Source organism: Dermacentor andersoni, chromosome 6 (assembly GCF_023375885.2).
Source record: "Dermacentor andersoni chromosome 6, qqDerAnde1_hic_scaffold, whole genome shotgun sequence".
Taxonomy (NCBI): domain Eukaryota; kingdom Metazoa; phylum Arthropoda; class Arachnida; order Ixodida; family Ixodidae; genus Dermacentor; species Dermacentor andersoni.
The window spans coordinates 105,026,800-105,045,730 of record NC_092819.1 but is presented as its reverse complement, the minus strand read 5'-3'; the positions used below and the strand labels follow the sequence as shown (position 1 = coordinate 105,045,730).

The 18,931-nt window shown below is 47.6% G+C and overlaps 1 protein-coding gene across 1 annotated transcript in view; it reads left to right on the top strand.

Annotated features, from left to right (window-relative positions):
• LOC126522245 (membrane metallo-endopeptidase-like 1) overlaps positions 1 to 15,726 on the top strand; it is an 89,193-nt gene extending 73,467 nt beyond the window's left edge. The window contains exons 5-6 of the mRNA XM_055066355.2: positions 8,410 to 8,592; positions 15,450 to 15,726. Of these exons, the coding sequence (XP_054922330.1) occupies positions 8,410 to 8,592; positions 15,450 to 15,638 (372 nt within the window). The 3' untranslated portion in view covers positions 15,639 to 15,726. The remainder of the gene's footprint in view (positions 1 to 8,409; positions 8,593 to 15,449) is intronic.
• Positions 15,727 to 18,931: the final 3,205 nt, after the last annotated feature.

Below are 18,931 nucleotides of genomic sequence, written 5' to 3'. Positions count from 1 at the left end.
TGATTTCTTCAATCTCATACAGATGTATAATTTGCACACGTGTAATTTGACTTCTTGCTTTGCGGAATGTCCCTTTAGCGCACGCTCATGATTTATTCATAATCATGAAGTAGGTGTTGCCAATTCTTATTTGCGCTATGAAAGTAATATTTAGGCAAGAGTGTGTTCTCTGTACTGCTTGTAGCTGTTTGTTCCTTTATTTGTTCTCATTAAACAAAATCAACTTCGCTAAAGTGTTCTTCTTTGTACTATTGATTTGTACACCTGCGTCTGTCATTGTCGGCACGGACTATCCGGCAGCGTCTGATACAGAATTATGAATGCCTGATCTATCTCAAGTTCTAATTGTTCCAACCACCAATCTGAATATTACGTGAGGCATTTCTGTGCATTGTTGTTACACCTAATTAGTGATTAGGTGTGATTAAACCTTGATCCTTCTGCGATTGTCCATCTCTAAGGTATAAGATATCACTGTAAAAACAGTTTTGCGTATATTGCGCTTACGCTGTTATCTGATCTGACATATTTGAAGTATCTTCTGAGAGGCTGAGCCAATATATTTAATGAAGTTAGCATCCTTAGCTTACTTCAGCCACTATGTCTCCATTTGTCAAGCCTCCTTAATGGCTCTTCAATGAAAAAAGAATGCTTTAAAATGCGTGCGGGGGTGGACGGCTTCTTAGCTGCCTCACACGGGTTCCTGAAGCAAGACGGTGCGACATATTTCGGCTTAACAATAGATGTCCGCGGAAAGCGAGAGATTCATTGTCAGCATTTGCATGCAACAAGGAGGTTGAAGAAAAACTGCTAGATTGCAGGAAGCGCCCGTCAAGCCGCCTTTTTTATTTTCCTGTGCTGCCCTCCGCCGCACGCCGCTGTAAATATTTTGGAAGGGCGCCGGGCACTCGCCGGTTGATTTGTGTGCCTGCGCCCACGTTGAGTGCGCGTCGGTTGCGCGTTTCGTGGACCGCGAATCATTATAATGACTTCTCCACGCCAGAATGTAGTCCCTGGAAGCCACGAAGCACGCAGTGACTATACTGGGTGAGCAGGGCTAAGTGCGCTGCTGTGCAAACAGTGCGGCCAATAAAGACACGCTGAGTTTGCTTTGCTGTTACGTCTGTCCTGGAGTTTTTGTCGCTGATTTCTGAACTTGGAGCTCGCTTTCTTGAACTGTTTTTAAACATTATTTAGACATTTCAAATATTCAAGAAGTCTTCGAGCGCAGCCTTGCGCAGCGGATTTTTCAACGCACTTCTTTACATCAACACTTGTAGACACAGATCGCTGTTAGCGTCAAAAATTCTGCGAAAGGTGCATTGCCGATATTAAATATTGTCAAAACGCCGCAAAACAGACATATCCGCATATGTGCCGTGTTGTTCCACCCTGAGAGGAGTCAACATGAGCTACCGAACCGCTTAAACAACGGTAACTGTGATCCAGATAACATATTACGGGCTGTTAGTTTGCGCGTACCATAAAACATAATTAGAGAAAACTGTGCTCGCTATAAATTTAGTGCTCAGTTGTAGGACTACTGTTCTTTCGCGAGAATGCGCATACGATCACTGATACCGTTGGTATAATTGAGCCAGACGGTTTCTTGTTTCCTGTTTGACGCAGTGGTAAACATTACGTCTCTGGAATTGAGAACTGTGTCAGCATAAAAACACATACAGACCCACCCGTCTACGTAGCGAATGCGACTGGCAGCCTACCGGTAGGGTGCCGTACAGATGGTGGCACAGCGCTGCGTCGCCACCTGCCGCTTATTGTGCACGTGCCATGCGTGTAGCTTATTTAAAATCGCTAAAGACAGAACTGAGCTGTAAAAGCAGTTTCATTAGTCCTAACAGCTTACATTTCAGTTCAAGGCCGCCGGTAGCGGGTGCACTAACACGACCGCGCCAGGCTTAACCTTCGCTTAACAGGATTAACAATGGCCTAAACTTCATGTGCACGGCTTTGGATGATTGAAACTTGTGCATTTCAACTTCGTAGGTATGTTGTGACTCATTTTGAGCGCGATTAATTATATGCACGAGCGAAGGCGCTGTCGCTCTCACGTTGTCACTTCGATGATAGATCGCGCAGGGTTCGCCAGAACGCTGTTCGGCGCACTGATATTCTCGGTGCTGTCGACAGGAAAGCCCACCGCAGTGCGACAACTCGCACTCGTCGTTTACGTCGTTCTCGGCATGGTATGATAAAATGCTTTCAGTGACACACTGTACTGAAAAATGTAGCGGAAACTGCGACTTCTGTAATTCACATGCTCATAATTACTTTCTACGGCACATTTCTAAGGCAACACCGCATTCACTAGAGATGCTTTCGTCCCGCTTTCAAGCATAGAACTCATGGCTGAGTGGTAGCCTCTCCGTCTCACACTCCGGAGACCCTGGTTCGAGTCCCACCCAGCCCATCTTGCAAGTTGTTTTTAATTATGAATTGCCTTCCGACATTTTTCGCTCACGGCCAACGCCGCCAACGGCACCGGCTTTTCTGCGACACGAGCTCCTTAACGGTGTCGCGTTAATATTCGGCCATTCGGTGACGTGGGTGTCTTGTAGGTCTTGTGTCGACCCACTGTTACCACGCCTTAAAGGAGTACGGGAAGTCAGGCACGCACTGCCACCACCAACAAGTCAGGACCGACGCTGTAAGAAGGCGACATTAGCAACGTGATGTTTTTAAGTGTCGCCCAAGTGTAACGCACGGATTTGTCGTTAAATTTGATAGTCATCAATGAAAGCCGGAAACTACCTGGCTCACGGTACAGTCCAAACCACTCAGACGAAGCTCTGGTCACTTTCGGTTTTAATGTGGAGTTGCAGTCTTACACACCGCATGTTTTCGGCACCGCAACGACGTCGATCGAGGTAACAGTGCAGTTTCAACGCGATACATGGCACGAGTGCTTGCAGCAGCGCGCATCCGAGCGCTTATTTTTTTTTTCGGGGGACTTTCCGTCGTGCAACATCGCGCGCGACCTTTTCAAACATTTCACGACTAAACCACTAGGCTAGCGCACATGCACAATTGCACCATGAAAGAGGAGAATTGAAGCCGTCGCGTCGCCATCTTGCTGGGGGCAAAAGCACGCTAGTAGCCGTAGCTTGTGTATTTCTGGTCGCATCTTGCCTTGCATGGTGCTATGCGGATCCCAAAATGTACTAGCGCACTCGGGTGTCCTTAGGAAAGTTGACGTGCAAGCAGATGACATGTTAGCGTTACCCTCCTCATTTAAAGAAGGTTGCATATTAGCATATTCTTACGAGAGAATAAAGGAAAGTTGTATAGTTAAGGCTAAGCGGAAACGACCACTGCCAATGTTCCGAGACCTTCCATGCAATGGGGATGCTAAAGCACCGGCAACACCTGATGACAATGAAGCTCGTAATGAATATGTATGCTTGTTGCATGCACTGCTATTTGTCATGCTACATTTTCAGTTTTTAATTGCATTTTCTTCTGACAGCTTTCCCGATGGATCTATTTCTACTCTGCATTAAATAAGGTGAACAAACGCTAATTATTGCGCGAATGTCTTCTTTTTCTATATTGCGGAAGCTGCATATTCATACCAATAAAATAGAAAAAAATTACCGACGATTACGTTACTTCCTAATGCGAAATTTGAGCGCAGCAAATAAGCTGTTTCACCGTTTGCGAGCCTTTGTTTGCGTTTGGCCTCGGCCTCGGCCGCGCGAACGGTAGAGTCTTCTCTGCGACGGCGATGAGCTTCTGCTTCAGCCTCGCTTACTGCTGGTTGCTCTCGACGGCGGCGATGAGCCTCCGCTTCGGCGGTGCGAACGGCAGGGTCTTCTCGGCGGCGGCGATGAGCTTCTGCTTCAGCCTCGCTTACTGCTGGTTGCTCTCGACGGCGGCGATGAGCCTCCGCTTCGGCGGCGCGAACTGCAGGGTCTTCTCGGCGGCGGCGATGAGCTTCTGCTTCAGCCTCGCTTAATGCTCTCGACGGCGGCGATGAGCCTCCGCTTCGGCGGCGCGAACGGCAGGGTCTTCTCGGCGGCGGCGCTTAGCCTCTGCTTCGGCGACGCGTACTCCTGGATCATCTCGACGGCGGCGACGGTAAGCTTCTGCTTCGGCGGCACGCACCTCTGGATTCTGACGGCGACGGCGCTGGGCCTCTGCTCTGGCAGCTCGTTTAGCAGCAGCAGCAGCAGCAGCAGACGGAGGACTTCCATCGGTCGTCTCGCTCATGGCTCAGAAAGAACTGGCAGATAATTTCGCAGTGGCGAACGGCAGCGGCAATTTCGGCTCGGGCGGTGCACATATACAGATCCGCCGCCACCGATCTGGCTCTCTGATTGCCACCGCACAGGGCGAACGGCAGCGGCAATTTCGGCTCGGGCGGTGCACATATACAGATCCGCCGCCACCGATCTGGCTCTCTGATTGCCACCGCACAGGGGTTGCATTGGAGGAGGAGCGAAGAAAGGAATTAAGTTCGAGCCGGCGCTTTGACAACCGGAGACTCGCAGGAAGAGGGGGGAGGGGGGCGGCGTGTACACCCAGCGGCAAACGATGGGGGCAGAAGCGCGCGCAGCAAGCGGACAACACGATAAAGGGAGGAGGGAAGAGATAGCAGCGACTGACTGATGCCGCTGACGCCGATAGTGAGTCAACCCCAGCTGCGGAGTTGGTTTCAGGGACAACGCCGCCGATGCCGACACAAACAATATGATACCCTCGCTTCCGCAGCGCTAAGAACCAGGTCTAGCCGTGGGAAGGTGGTCACGTATTCGTCGACGTGCCGGGGCCTACGTGAAATAACCGTCGCGTCGGCAACTGAAGAGCACCCTATCCGCCACACAAGAACAGGGGGGGGGGACCCTTTCCTCCTCTTTCTGCATGGCGGCGACGGTGTTCTATGCAGTCACGTTATCTTGACTCTCTAGCGGCGTCAGCGGCATCCAGCGGTATCAGTCGGTCGCTGCTAGCGCTGGGGGGATGAAAGGGGGGCGGAGCTGGTTACGAGGCCGACGACAACGCCGACGACGACGCGAAACCCAGGAACGGACGCCAAAGAGCTGCGCTCTAAAATGACCCAGTACTCGGATATCTGTGATCTGGAGACCTTCGATATGGTTCGCCTCTTAACCCACAGTGCTGAATTAGAACTTGAAAATTCGTTCACCAATTGAAAACCGCCGGAAAAGTCGGCGAACAGCTCTGCGAAGTTCTTGGCAGGCCGCTTGTAGCCCCCCCCCCCCCGCAAGATGGCCGCCGCCTGCTTAACCGACCCCTCAGGCCGCTATAGGCCACTTCCACTACAACAGTTTTTCTTCAACCTCCTTGGCATGCACCAGCCGGTGCAATCTCGGAGGCCACATAAAAGAAGGGGGTTTTGTGGACACGGCGCTTAATGGCGCACGGTGCGCACGATGTAGCGTGACAAAGGAGGCAGTCTACAGTACACGGCTCATACATGATGCAATTTATCGGTAACAATAGATGGTTTGGCTGAATTGGTTGAATGCCAATAGTATTAACGTCAGCAGTCAACGTGGATCTGCTCCTGTGGGATCTTTTTTCTCTTTTAAACCGCGTGTAGCATAACGTCAAACATTTAGATTGTAATCTTCTTTTATTTAATTCACGATGCCGCACTTATGCTAGCACATTATTCGTCAGGCGGCGTATAACGGTGTTAACGAAGAAGGGATAGAGACTTTTGGGGCTGCCTGTTCAGTCTATCAGCGCCACAAACGACCATCTGTATTGCCCGCTGGACGCCTGCACCCCATCAATGAACCTTCTAAACCATTCGGTTCCGTCAGCATCGATCTCCTAGGCAATTTTTTACGTCTAAAAGGGCTAACAAGTGGGTGGCTATCGCAACCGACAACACGACGCGTCCCGCCATCACGGGAATATTGCCGACAAACTGCGCTACGGGCGTTGCGGATGTCCTGCTTTATGACGTCATACTACATCACGGGCCACCCAGGAAGCTGCTCAGTGATGGCGACCGCACCTTTTTCTTCCAAGTTGTTGGAGATCATTGCACCTGTTCTGCCGCGCACAACCTGCACCGAATATCACCCGCAGACCAATGGACTAACGGAGCGGCTCAGATGAACGTTGGCGGAGATGGGGTACTTTTACGTTTTTCCTGACCATAGTAACTGAGGCGACACTTTACAAGGCATAACCTTTGGATACAATTCGTTCCGTCGCGAGACCGCTGGTATTTTCCAGCGAAGCTCTTAAGGGCTAGTTATGCAGGATCGCGTCCGTTTGTAGACATGCAGGATTCCGTTCATTTGTAGGATTGGCCCCGTACGTGGACCAATTACGGAGAAAGTGCGATGCCGGGCCGACCCGCGGCGGAGGTGAAGCAGGCGTGGAGCACTCCCCATACGTGGGGCGATCCAGAAGGCAGTGCAATTGCGGGACGACCCGCGGCGGAGGTGCACTTCGCCACGCCATTAAAGAGCGCACATACACAGCTTCATTGATTTAGCTTTCATTATATAGCTTTCATTGATTACGAGAAAGCGTTTGATTCAGTCGAAACCTCAGCAGTCATGGAGGCATTGCGGAATCAGGGTGTAGACGAGACGTATGTAAAAATGCTGAAAGATATCTATAGCGGCTCCACAGCCACCGTAGCCCTCCATAAAGAAAGCAACAAAATCCCAATAAAGAAAGGCGTCAGGCAGGGAGATACGATCTCTCCAATGCTATTCACAGCGTGTTTACAGGAGGTATTCAGAGACCTAGATAGGGAAGAATTGGGGATAAGAGCTAATGGAGAATACCTTAGTAACTTGCGATTCGCTGATGATATTGCCTTGCTTAGTAACTCAGGGGAGCAACTGCAATGTATGCTCACTGACCTGGAGAGGCAAAGGCGAAGGGTGGGTCTAAAAATTAATCTGCAGAAAACTAAAGTAATATTAAACAGTCTCGGAAGAGAACAGCAGTTTACGACAGGTAGTGAGGACAGGTAGTGACTGCGGATCCGGACCATGAGACTGAAATAATCAGAAGAATAAGAATGGGCTGGGGTGCGTTTGGCAGGCATTCTCAGATCATGAACAGCAGATTGCCAGTATCCCTCAAGAGAAAAGACGTGGTACTGTATTACCAGTACTCACGTACGGGGCAGAAACCTGGAGGCTTACGAAAAGTTTCTACTTAAATTGAGGACGACGTAACGAGCTATGGAAAGAAGAATGATAGGTGTAACGTTAAGGGATAAGAAAAGGGCAGTTTGGGTGAGGGAACAAACGCGAGTTAATGATGTCTTAGTTGAAACCAAGAAAAAGAAATGGGCGTGGGCAGGACACGTAATGAGGAGGGAAGATAACCGATGGTGATTAAGAGTTAGGGAATTGGGTCCAAGGGAAGGGGTGCGTAGCAGAGGGCGGCAGAAAGTTAGGTGGGCAGATGAGATTAAGAAGTTTGCAGGGACAACATGGCCACAATTAGTACATGACCAGGGTAGTTGAAGTATGGGAGAGGCCTTTGCCCTGCAGTGGGCGTAACCAGGCTGATGATAATGATGATGATGATGATGATGATAATGGTACACAGCTTCGCTTGTCATCTTTCACAGAGTGGAAGGGCACTAAGTTTCTTCATTTCATTCCTTGGCCACTCAACATTTCTCTTCGGCACACTCCTTGCACTCACGAGCAACATTCCAAATAAGCATGCCCGCAACACCTTCCACCGGGCAGACAATCTGCCCAGATTGCCCACTCACGGCTGACTGCCTCCCAGGTTGCGCAGAAGACGAGGCACGGCAGCCACCAACGGGAGGTTCATCTTTCCTTTGGGTGTCCAGTTCTTCCAGGGACACCATGCCACCACATCGGCCTGTCCGAAAGACACAAGGCCTTACAAGATTATTGGCCAGCTCGGCGATGCGAACTAAGAAGTATCCCCGTTGAACTATAGTTCATCGTCTGCCCCTGTGCCTACTAATGTCCACGTGTCTAGGCTGACACCTTAGTTCACCACGATTTCGCTCCTATAAACAGTAGTGCAGAGACGGTGGCTTTCTGACCGGGACGTGATGTTGCGGAGCAGTGGGGCACGGTGTGACTATGCACAAAGAAGACAATTTGGCGAGCAGACCATGCGGCTGGTTCGGGTAGGCATACTGTGCATGCAGCGTTGCTGCTGCTTGTGAAGATCTTGCGTCTACACCTAAGCTTCATTAATTCTTCCCGTGGCTGTATATTAGGCATATTGTGCATATTTCGTTAATGTTTGTTCTTCTAATATCTGCTTGCCTTTCTATTCATTTCGATGATTCTGTGTTCTGCCCGTTCTTCCTGCATCTAAGGCCTGCATTACACTGTGTGAATTAAGAAATGAGAATGCGTGACGAATCGTCCTCATCGTCTGTCTCTGCCTACCGCGCAGGTAGATGATCAGGGCCGCATTGTTTCGTCTTGGCTCAGCGACCAATCACAGCAGGAGTTCGAGCGACGAGTCCATGACTGCCTTGAGAAAAATTCAACTGTGTTCCCCGAGGTGCCGGCAATGGAGGTGGCACACGCAGCTTTCTTGCGAGACTCCCGAAGCAGCCCCACTCGGCTCTCGCCGGTAAGATTGTGTCCGGTTTCGCTAATAAGCGGCAAACTCTTCTAGTGCGAAGCGTGCTTGCTGAACCCTCCCTCACTGTGCTGACGTGGCCACCCCAATCTTGACGAATATCCGACGTGTTTTTTTTTTTCATAACAAGTTAGCTATGCACACGTTTAAAGCTAAACGACTAGTATTGCAGATAAAAGAACAAACTCCCGCTGTGCTTCAGCTCTTGCATATCTTTGAACGATGTTGAATCCTTCAATCCATTCGGATACATTTCCTTGGGAAAATTGTATACTCACAAATGGACATATGGATTAGAAAAGTACTCTAACAGGGCGTATATCACTATCAGTGTGGTGGACAGCAATTTTTTATCAATGTATACTGTTCAAGCCTAGTACAATAACGAGATAGAAATATACCTCCTCCTCATTTTCAACTGGGATCAATGTAATGTCATGGGCGTCCGAAGGCTATAGTCATCTTTCAAGGCTCATTGAAAGCATCCGAAGAAAATACCCTTCCCAACAATTAACAAAAACATATTCAATAGTCTGCGGTTTCCTATAAAGAAACCCTTGTTCTTTTCGGCAGTGTGGCAGTCTGTATTTAAAAGAAAAGGGTTTTACACCTGGTGCTACTTGCATTCTTTTCGCACGACTTAAAACATGTTCTAGACCCTGCAAAGTTCATTGAGAAAGAGAGTCTTTCGAACGACTACATGGCTCACTATAAACTTATGGTGTTTGTGCTTCGCTTGGCGATTTTTTGCCTGATAACTGCGTCACTATGTCGTTTTCGTTTAATTACCTGTCGCTGCGTCCGTGTACCGATAGTGGTGGAATGGCAAGCGTCTGCTGTTCTAAGGTTGAGCTTCACGTAAAAGTTCACCAGATTGTCGTCGAAATAAATGGGGAGCTTGAGAAATGTCGCGTCCCTAATAACCCACTATGGTGTTTTAGGATAATAGACTCATTAGAAGTCATACTAAGTCTGCCGTACACGCGCAGTCGTGAGTAAAAAAAAAATATGGGGTTTTACGTGCCAAAACCACTTCCTAATTATGAGGCACGCCGTAGTGGAGGACTCCGAAAATTTTTACCACCTCGTATTCTTTAACGTGCACCTAAATCTAAGTACACGGGTGCTTATGCATTTAGCCTCCATCGATGTGCGGCCGCCGTGGCCGGGATTCAATCCCACGACCTCGTGCTCAGCAGCCCAACACCATAGCCACTGAGCAACCACGGCGGGTCGTCGCGAGTAAAGCTGCTTCCTAGTATAATTGGATTGACGAGTAGGATGTCCTCCCACGGATCGAATCCTCCCAAAAAGCTAAACGTTGATGGGCTTGCAGTATTTTGTGTCCACAATGAAGAAACATCGAAAAAATCGGCAACTCTGGTAACGGCGTCCTGTTAACACTGCCTGACTGCAGCTACGGTCATTCCAGGTTTTCCTTAAGCTTGTTTCTTGGCTTCGCAACCCTGGCATAAATGCTCAAATTTATCCGACACCCGCTCCCGCTTGTAAATGTTATTTCTCTTGCGTCCGCTAACATATAGTTCTATTCACTGAAACTCATGCTCAAAAGCGCGCTCACGTGACAGATATTAGTGCACTCATTAGACAGTATGTAGTCTTATGATTGGCTTACGTGTGTTACGTAAGAATGTCAGAAGGTGACAATATTGTCACGAGCCACAACGTAAACTTGCGATGAGCGCGGCATTGCTAGACCTCTGTCAGCCACTACAGAACTTCAGAACAGGGATGATGAAGACTAGAAGCGCGATATACAAAAATCTAGAGAAATCGCTACATTCCCGACTGACTACGTAGAAAATATATAATGTGAGGATAAAGGGAAAAATCTGACATCAACCCGTTCGTAGCAATTGCTACAACCTATATAATGTGAGGGACACCACTTGGAAAAAATTTACAGAACCAAAAGTGTGCCAACATGTGGCTTCCAAGCCTTCGTAATAAACAAGAACCATAAGAGAAAGTGAAAGTTATTCTGATTTATTAGAGCAGCTGAAGATACTTTCCTCGTCTTTGAAAACAATTCGTAACCCTACAATCGAGGATTCGCGCCGTGCGACAATGCTCGCACCATTTAGATATGATGTAATACGCTCTGACGGATCAGCATGCACCCTTAATTTAAATGTCTTCCGAAGCTTTGGCGAAACTTTCAGGCCATTGAAGCAGTGATGGTCGGCGACAGACGATAAAACAGCGCTTTTTTTTTTTGGGGGGGGGGGGGGGGGGCATCCGTTTTGCACTGCCTTTGCAAACGGGGGTCACGCAGGCCGGCTTAGGCAAGCAGTAGACGCGTCGCCCCGTGATCAAATTTGGCGGCGCCCAAGAGAGCGCGGTGAAGAGCATATGTGGAGAGGTGGAGTACGAATAATATCAATTGGATCGTTCCAGAACAGTTTACGCGACACAAAATGAGGTACTCGAAAGAGAAACATGCTTTAAGAAATACAAGAAATAACTAATACTTTGAGGCAGCCGCGGATACTTGCTCTCGTGCAAATAGAGGCCACAACAAATCTTGGCAGTACAGTTCCAAACCTAAGCTATGTAACAGTACGTATAAAAAGAGTTCGAGTGTCCCCGAAGAGCATAAATTATAATACTTAAGTAAGTGCCGTTACCTTTTTACTGTCCGAAAAGACAACACAGTGGGAACACGATGCACGCAAGAGCTTGTGTGTGCTGCCTACGTTTTCGGCTGCTAAGAAGAGTGCATAATAAATCGCAACAACTTGCGCCAGCAACAAGTCTTAACTAGCTAGCGCACATACAGGTGACAGAAACAAAACCCTCCACAGCGAACACGCCTGCATAGGTTGGTTCTACTTGTGCGCCTCCAAATAGAACCTCACAAAAAACATCATATACCTGGTGAGGCTTTAGTACTACTGAGTGAACAATGTTGCATGTTCAGCACACACCAAAGCTCACTGGCGAAGGTCACGTAACAAAATTTGCATTTTGCGAACACTGAAGACTGAGTGGTAAACCATTTAATTGGTTAGAGTTAGTTTTTTTCGCAATTTCACCGCTTGCCGGCGCCAGTCAAGCTCAATGTTACGATAATATTCACATGGCACACTCATCACACTGGAGCGGTGGATCTCATAACATTGACCAAATCGCTCACACTAAGAAGCACATTATTTTCCCAATTATATTTTTATATAACTTCATCAGTACTGTCCCTGCAATAGTGCCTGTTGCGGGCTTTGTTTTCTACGGAATAACCGAATCAACGAACGAATGCTGTGTAAATTTCCTACCTGAAGATATCAACGCCTTCAAGCTTTTACATGAAGCTAGGTATTCCATGTCTTCTTTCCATGGGTTTGGCACGTTTGCTTGGTTGGCCTATTGCCGAGTTCTGTGGACCGATCACCGGGAAAGTCCAACAGCAATTGACGTGATCGAGATTGCGCCAATCTGGTAGACAGCTGCAGGAGCAGCCGTAGGGTTAATCACGAGGTTTGCGCAGTGGATGTTTCTGCATATCGATGATTTGCAGGGCAAGCAAGTGACCGCTAAGCTGCGAAACAAGTTGCAGAGGAGGAACAATTTAGCAGCAATTAGTGATTAGCTTCACGAAAGCATAGCTTCACATAAATTCCTACAGGGGCGCTGAATCTGCGTGATTATTCTAGACAGGAAATAGTACTGAAACAAGCAGCCAGGAAACTTAATGACAACTAAACTCCTGTTGTGACGCTTAATTTTAATGCCACTGTTTGGAGCTTCTGTTCTGCGCACAATACTAACATTGAATTAAAGTGCTTCTGGCAGTCAGCCAAAGACTTAAAATATTTCCAGGTCTCGAGTCATTGGGCCGTCGTGGCATGACGCGTAAGAATTGAATTTAAGCATGTACAAAAAGAAGGCACTCATTACTTAGTGAGGGTGCGCATGGCAGTTTGATGCATGAGCTCAATGTCTATAGAGTTTATGCAGCTGGTGAAATTGGACCTAGTATTGGAATGATGCGCTCGACGGCAAATATTTGTAGCGAGAAGAATATTTAGGTATTTTTTTTTTTGCTTTACTGCGTATCCTTTGTAGAGAACAGATCTGGTCACTGGCCCATCTGTTACGTTAGCACATATGGGTCTACAAATACGCCGAATCGTTATACTTGTAGGGACTGTTTTGTGGTGAGCAGTTTGGGCTGGTGATGTAGTTTCTTCGAAACTGAAGTTTGCGGGAGACTTGAAGAAAAACTGATTCTGCGGTAATAAGATAAAATTGGCCACCTCTGATCGTTGCTTACATAGACGACGTTCGCCATTTACTGCTTAATGAATTGTAACAGCAAAACAAGGTTACTTCCGGTCGAAGTGGAAAATATCTGTTCAGTGCGACAGTTGTGGAATGCGCAAGCGCAGCGTGAGCATGGATCGTCGTAGACCGTTGAATTGTGTAGCGTTGTCCTAAACAAGGAAGCTCCTGCTGGAACTTCGTAGTGAGCAACCAAAATATCTCCACAGACAACCGCATTCAGCGCTCTGCTGTCCCGTAACCGGATTTACCGATTTCGCTATACAGTCGCAGTGCTCGTTCTCCTCATGCCATGACATGTTGCGCTATGTTTTCGTGCCAACAAATATTTTGTGCTTTTGGCTTGCGCCATTGCGTCTAGTTCACGCACGAATATTCCCGTATTTTATTTTATTTTCTGCAGCACGTTGCCTTTTTTCGAAAAAAGTGCTAAGTATGTTTCTGGGATCGTATATCCCGTACATTGCACTACTGTACTTGCAGTTTTCTGTACGAGAATGCTATCTGACAAGGAAGCTACCGCATACAAAGACAAGCCGTCACTGTAGAAAAGTAAGCGCAATCTCTACTGAGGTGAACATTAAAGGCCTTCAGTCCTTAAAGGAAGCAAACATGCCCTTGGATACGCCCAGTTAAGTCAACATACATTAGGGGCTCTAATATTCTTACAGAGCTATGACTTTGTTCCGAGTCGCTTCTCTCTAGGGGCTCCTAATCTCTCGGGGCTCCATACATTGGCGTTTCTTGATCAGATCTTTCGTCTCCTGCGATTGCTTGCTGGCATCCTGTCTAACGGACTTACCGCCGACTTCTATTGCATACTGCCTAATGATGCCCATAAGATTGTCGTTCATATTTTATACACTAAGGTCCTCTTCCTGAGTTAAAACCGAATACCTGTTCTGTAGCTTGATCCAGAATTCCTTTATTTTTCCTCTTACCGCTCTCACAGATCGGCTTCTTATGTACCACTTTCTTCCGTTCCCTCCTCAAGTCTAGGCTAATTCGAGTTCTTACCATTGTATGCTCACTGCAGCGCACTTTGGCGAGCACATCCACATCTTGTATGATGCCAGGGTTAGCACAGAGTATAAGGTCTATTTCATTTCTGGTCTCGCCGTTCGGGCTCCTCCACGTCCACTTTCGGCTATCCCGCTTGCGGAAGAAGGTATTCATTATCCGAATATTATTCTGTTCTGCAAACTCGACTAATAATTCTCCCCTGCTATTCCTAGATCCTATGCCATATTCCCCCACTGACTTGTCTCCAGCCTGCCTCTTGCCTACCCTGTCATTGAGGTCGCCAATCAGTATACTGTATTTTGTTCTGACTTTACCCATCGCCGCTTCCACGTTTTCATAGAAGCTTTCAACTTCCTGGTCATCATGGCTGGATGTAGGGGCGTAGACCTGTAGGACCTTGAATTTGTACCTCTTATTAAGTTTCACAGCAAGACCTGCCACCCTCTCGCTAATGCTATAGAAATGCTGTATGTTACCAGCTATATCCTTATTAATCAGGAATCCGACTCCTAGTTTTCGTCTCTCCGCAATGCCCCGGTAGCACAGGACGTGCGCGCTATTTGCTTCTTTTGGCCTCCCAACTTCGCTAAGCCCTATTATATCCTATTTACTGCCCTCTAATTCCCCCAATGGCACTGCTAGACTCGCCTCACTAGATGACGTTCTAACGTTATACGTTGCCAGGTTCAGATTCCAATGGCGGCCTGTCCGGAACCACGGATTCTTAGCAACTTCTGCTGCGTCGCAGGTCTGATCGCTGCCGTGGTCAGTTGCTTCGCAGCTGCTGGGGCTGCGGGCTGACTTTGATTGTTGTATTCATATAGGAGGTTGTAGCCGAGTACTGCGCCAGGGCGGCCAATCCTGCTCTGTTGACGGAGTGCGTTACTGGTTCTGGTCGCCGGGATCAGGCCGCACTCCACGCCTATTAATGCAATTTTATCAACAGGCGGATTTTTTTAAATCCCGTGGAAAATTGCGCGGAATCGGGATTCGAACCACGGTCCTCTTGCTCGCGAGGCTGATGCTCTACCTCTACACCACCGTTGCACCTAATAAATAATATTAATAATAAATTCATAATAATAAACATTATGAAAAGTGTCTCACGAAGCGAGTCGCATGCGAACTGCCCTTACATGAAAATATGGGGAGGACGCTTGGCTGCTGCTTTTCTATGGAGGGACAAGCTCTATACTACCCACAGATTAAAGGCTTCACATCTGCCCGAAGGTGGTATCTAAGTATTATTGTGTCTAAAACTGCGTTACAACACTTTTCATGGGCCACAGACATCTGAGTTTAAGATATAAGGATAAAGTACCTTTACGGGCCCTAGTGATGGCGGTAAAGTGGCATGTCATTTAAGCCTGAGCTACCTCAGATACATCTACGCAAAAAGCACGCTGTTACAGGCCTAGGTAGCCAAACACCTCATAATGCGGAAGGCTTTGGTTAACATGGTTCACCCAGAAACCAGTTATCGAAGTTACGAAGAACTCATGAATTTGGTTCATGTTTCTTTACAGAATCTTACCGAACATCAGGTCTTCTTCGTCACTACCTGTGCTGCCTCTTGCGCTCTATCAGCCAGTGACAACCTATATGGTGGAGATTGCAACAAGGCGGTCATGAACTTTGCGCCATTTGCCGAAGCCTTCAATTGTCCAGTGGGCTCCAAAATGAACCCCATCAGCAAATGCACGTTCTTCGACTGATGGGAATCCCGTCGTCATGTCTTTTTTTTATTTCATCTGCCGTCAATGTAGATATTCGGGAACAACTGCCTCAATCGCCGTGTCACGACACTTTCTGTGTATTTTGGCATGCAGTGAACACCTCGTACGTTCGAGACTTCGCGCTTCCATCCAAATTGTGAAACACATGGAAGACAATACGCCGTCTCCACGGTGACACGCAGTTACTTTTCCAGGTTTCACCTATTATAGCAGTAGTCACCACCACTGCCTCAGTACACTGTGATTCGCATTACTATGCACTGCATTGTTTAGTTCTGACAATCTTACGTGCCTGCTTCTAATGATGCCAATGCGAGCTGGCTCTTTCAGAGAAGTGTGGCACGAGGGAGAGCACGTGCACACGCTCACAGACTTGGAATGAAACGTACGAGTCATAGTCATAGTCACTGTCTTCCGCGTCTATGACGCCCCATGTTGACACGTAGCTGATAAACGAGGTTAGGTGCTAGTTTACCCACTTTTCTGTAGTTACTGTTGGCATTACCAGACGCTGTGTTAGATTGCGCCACCTTCGGGATATGCCAAAGTCGCAACACATCAGGCAATAACGTTTCCTCGCCGAAGTGTCGCAAAAAATCTATGCAAATGTATGGCTATCTTAGCCATTCATACATCGAGGATCGCGACCCTGTTTACGCCAATTGCTGCAACCACTGATCTCTAGAACAGGGGCATGGATGGCGCATCAAGTTCCTAGACTGAAGCCACTGGAAGTAGGCTGCCTTTGCCAGGAAGTCAGTGATTCGCGACATTGCAGTGGCAGTTCGCTTGCAGGGGCGTTTGGGACTTCTTTTTCTTTGTCGCCTAAAACGCCCACCTCTTGTGTCGTAAACTACCAAAGCAAACCGGATAAGTTTTTTAGATTTTAGAAATGCATCGATAATTTGCCATCGCCACGAAGACGACGTCGTTCGCAATCGCGGACCGCGCTGTAAACACTATGGATCGAGAAATCGCTTTACGCGAGAAAAATATACTGCATAATGGCTCATAATATTGTAAACAAAATAAACATTTTTATTAGGTAAATTTTTGGAGAGGCGTCCTCAATCCAGAATTTCTTGAGCTCGGACCACGTCCTCGGCCTTCGCAATCAGCCGTTGCTGATCGTCGATGTCGGAGCTGGCCAAGGCTCTCTCCCAAAGCTCGTTCGTTTGGTAAGGGTTCGGAGGGTTTAAAGGTGTCACTCTGCAACCCCCTACTATGTGCCTGAGAGACCCGGGCTCTGCGCAGAGGCGGCATTGCGGGGAGAATTGTGTAGGGGCTATGAGGTGATTTCTGGTTGGGTGGGGGAATGTATACACCTGTAGAGCTCGGAGGAATCGCTCCTGCTCTCTAGGTAGTAACTGGTGTGGGGGTGCATATGTTCTGCGGGTTAGCTTGTAGTGTTGCGCAATGTCTTGGTACGAGACTAGAGGGTGCATGCGCTCGGATGATCATGATTGATCTTGTTGGCGGCTTTTGATTGTTGATCTGGAGCGTAGTGGTACGAATTCTGCCGCTAGCAATGTTGCGGTACGGCTGTTGGGAGTCGGTCACTATGACTTGAACCTTTGTTTGGAAGAGCACGAGGGCCATGGCCGCTTCCTCGGCTTGGAGGGAATTGTTTGGGGTAAGCGAAATGCTGCTTCGACGTTCTTTGTTGACGACTACGGTGAATATTGGAAAATCTGTTACTGGACATGGAGGCAACACTGGACATGGAGGCAACAGTCAACTAGCCTGCCCGAATGAATTGGGTATGCCATACATGTTTTCCATTACAATAACAGTTGTATATCTCCATCATCTTTTTTTTTCTTCCTCACACCTTCGTTAACTTGACAAGCTTGTACCGCTACATGTGTATCTAGGACTAAAAAATTCCCGGCTCCAACCACGCACGCACGCTAGTGTCACTGCTCGCGCGTTCTTTTTCTTCTTCCACAGCTGGCTCCATGGTGCAAAAAGCTTTCACCATCAGCAATGGCGCATGCGTCTTCGTCTTCTACAGCTGGCTCTGTTGCCGCTCATCATTCCACCGTAGAGTTCAATTCCCTTCTGTCTTTGTAATTGGGAGGGCGCGTCTACGGGGGTATGAGCCATTAAGGAGGTATGAGGAGGTGTGAGCCATTCAGCAGCTCTGTTATCGATTTGGCGTACAGGTACAGCTCGTACACCCGAAGAACATGTGTACGAAGAGCGCCGGAGGGAACAGCAACGAGAATGTAAATGGCGCCGGCGCCAAACGACCACCGACGAAGAACGCTCCGACGATGCCGAACGAAAACGACAATCGCGAGCCCGAGCACCTTTGAAAGAGCAACGACGCCAGACTCGCAACGCATAAATAACCATTCCACTCTGTGAAGATGGAATGGCAGCGAAAGCTGACGACAGCCAAAGCTCTCAAGCGAAAGCTCTCAAACGAAAAGCAAAGTTCTTTCTATGCCATTCCATCTTCACAGAGTGGAATTCTTGTCAGTTTTTTCGTCACCTTCCCGGTGATAGGTGCTACGGACAGTGGCGGCAGCGGCAGTGGCGGACAGCATTGCTACCCGAAAAGACTTTTGGAATGCGCCCAAACAGCTTACGCTGTAAAATACAATTTTCAGCCTTCACATGGAAGCCCTCTTAAGAGGGGTCTTCAGCTGGAGCCGAATATCAATGCACTTATTTAAATACGTGTAAAGCGCTGAAATTATTTTCTCAGATAACTCCTGGCTAACTTTAATTAAAATGGTTTTAATAAAATTAAAGAAAAGGCTAAGGGTCTTAGAACAAAATTCTGTTTTAGGTCCTGTATACTTTTACAAAAATTGCTGAAAATTTACAAGTAAAAAAAAATTGAAGGACGAAGTTTACTCATCCCAACATTGCACCAAGAACAGAAATTGCAGTTCTGTAAGCTGCATCCGTCCGAAAATCCCACAGTCCATACATACCTGATACACCAATTTATAAGATACGTCGTTTTGTTGCAATGGTTTGCATTGGCTTTGCAAAAGCACTACTCACATAATTGTGGTGTACCTTTTGTGCGTCCCCGTGCCCCCGTGCTAAAGCTCCCTCTTAACAAGTGCGGCCGTACATAGTATTAGCTGGTTTCCAATACGTAGTCAGTAAAACAAACCCAATATAAAAACATTGTTATTCATTGACATCGACAACGCAAGCACGCGCCGTCCTACGACGCAAAAAAGAAAGAAAAAAAAATGAGCTGCTAAATTCTCATTGGCAGCTTCACTGTAAAAGTACAGCAGCGTTGTCGG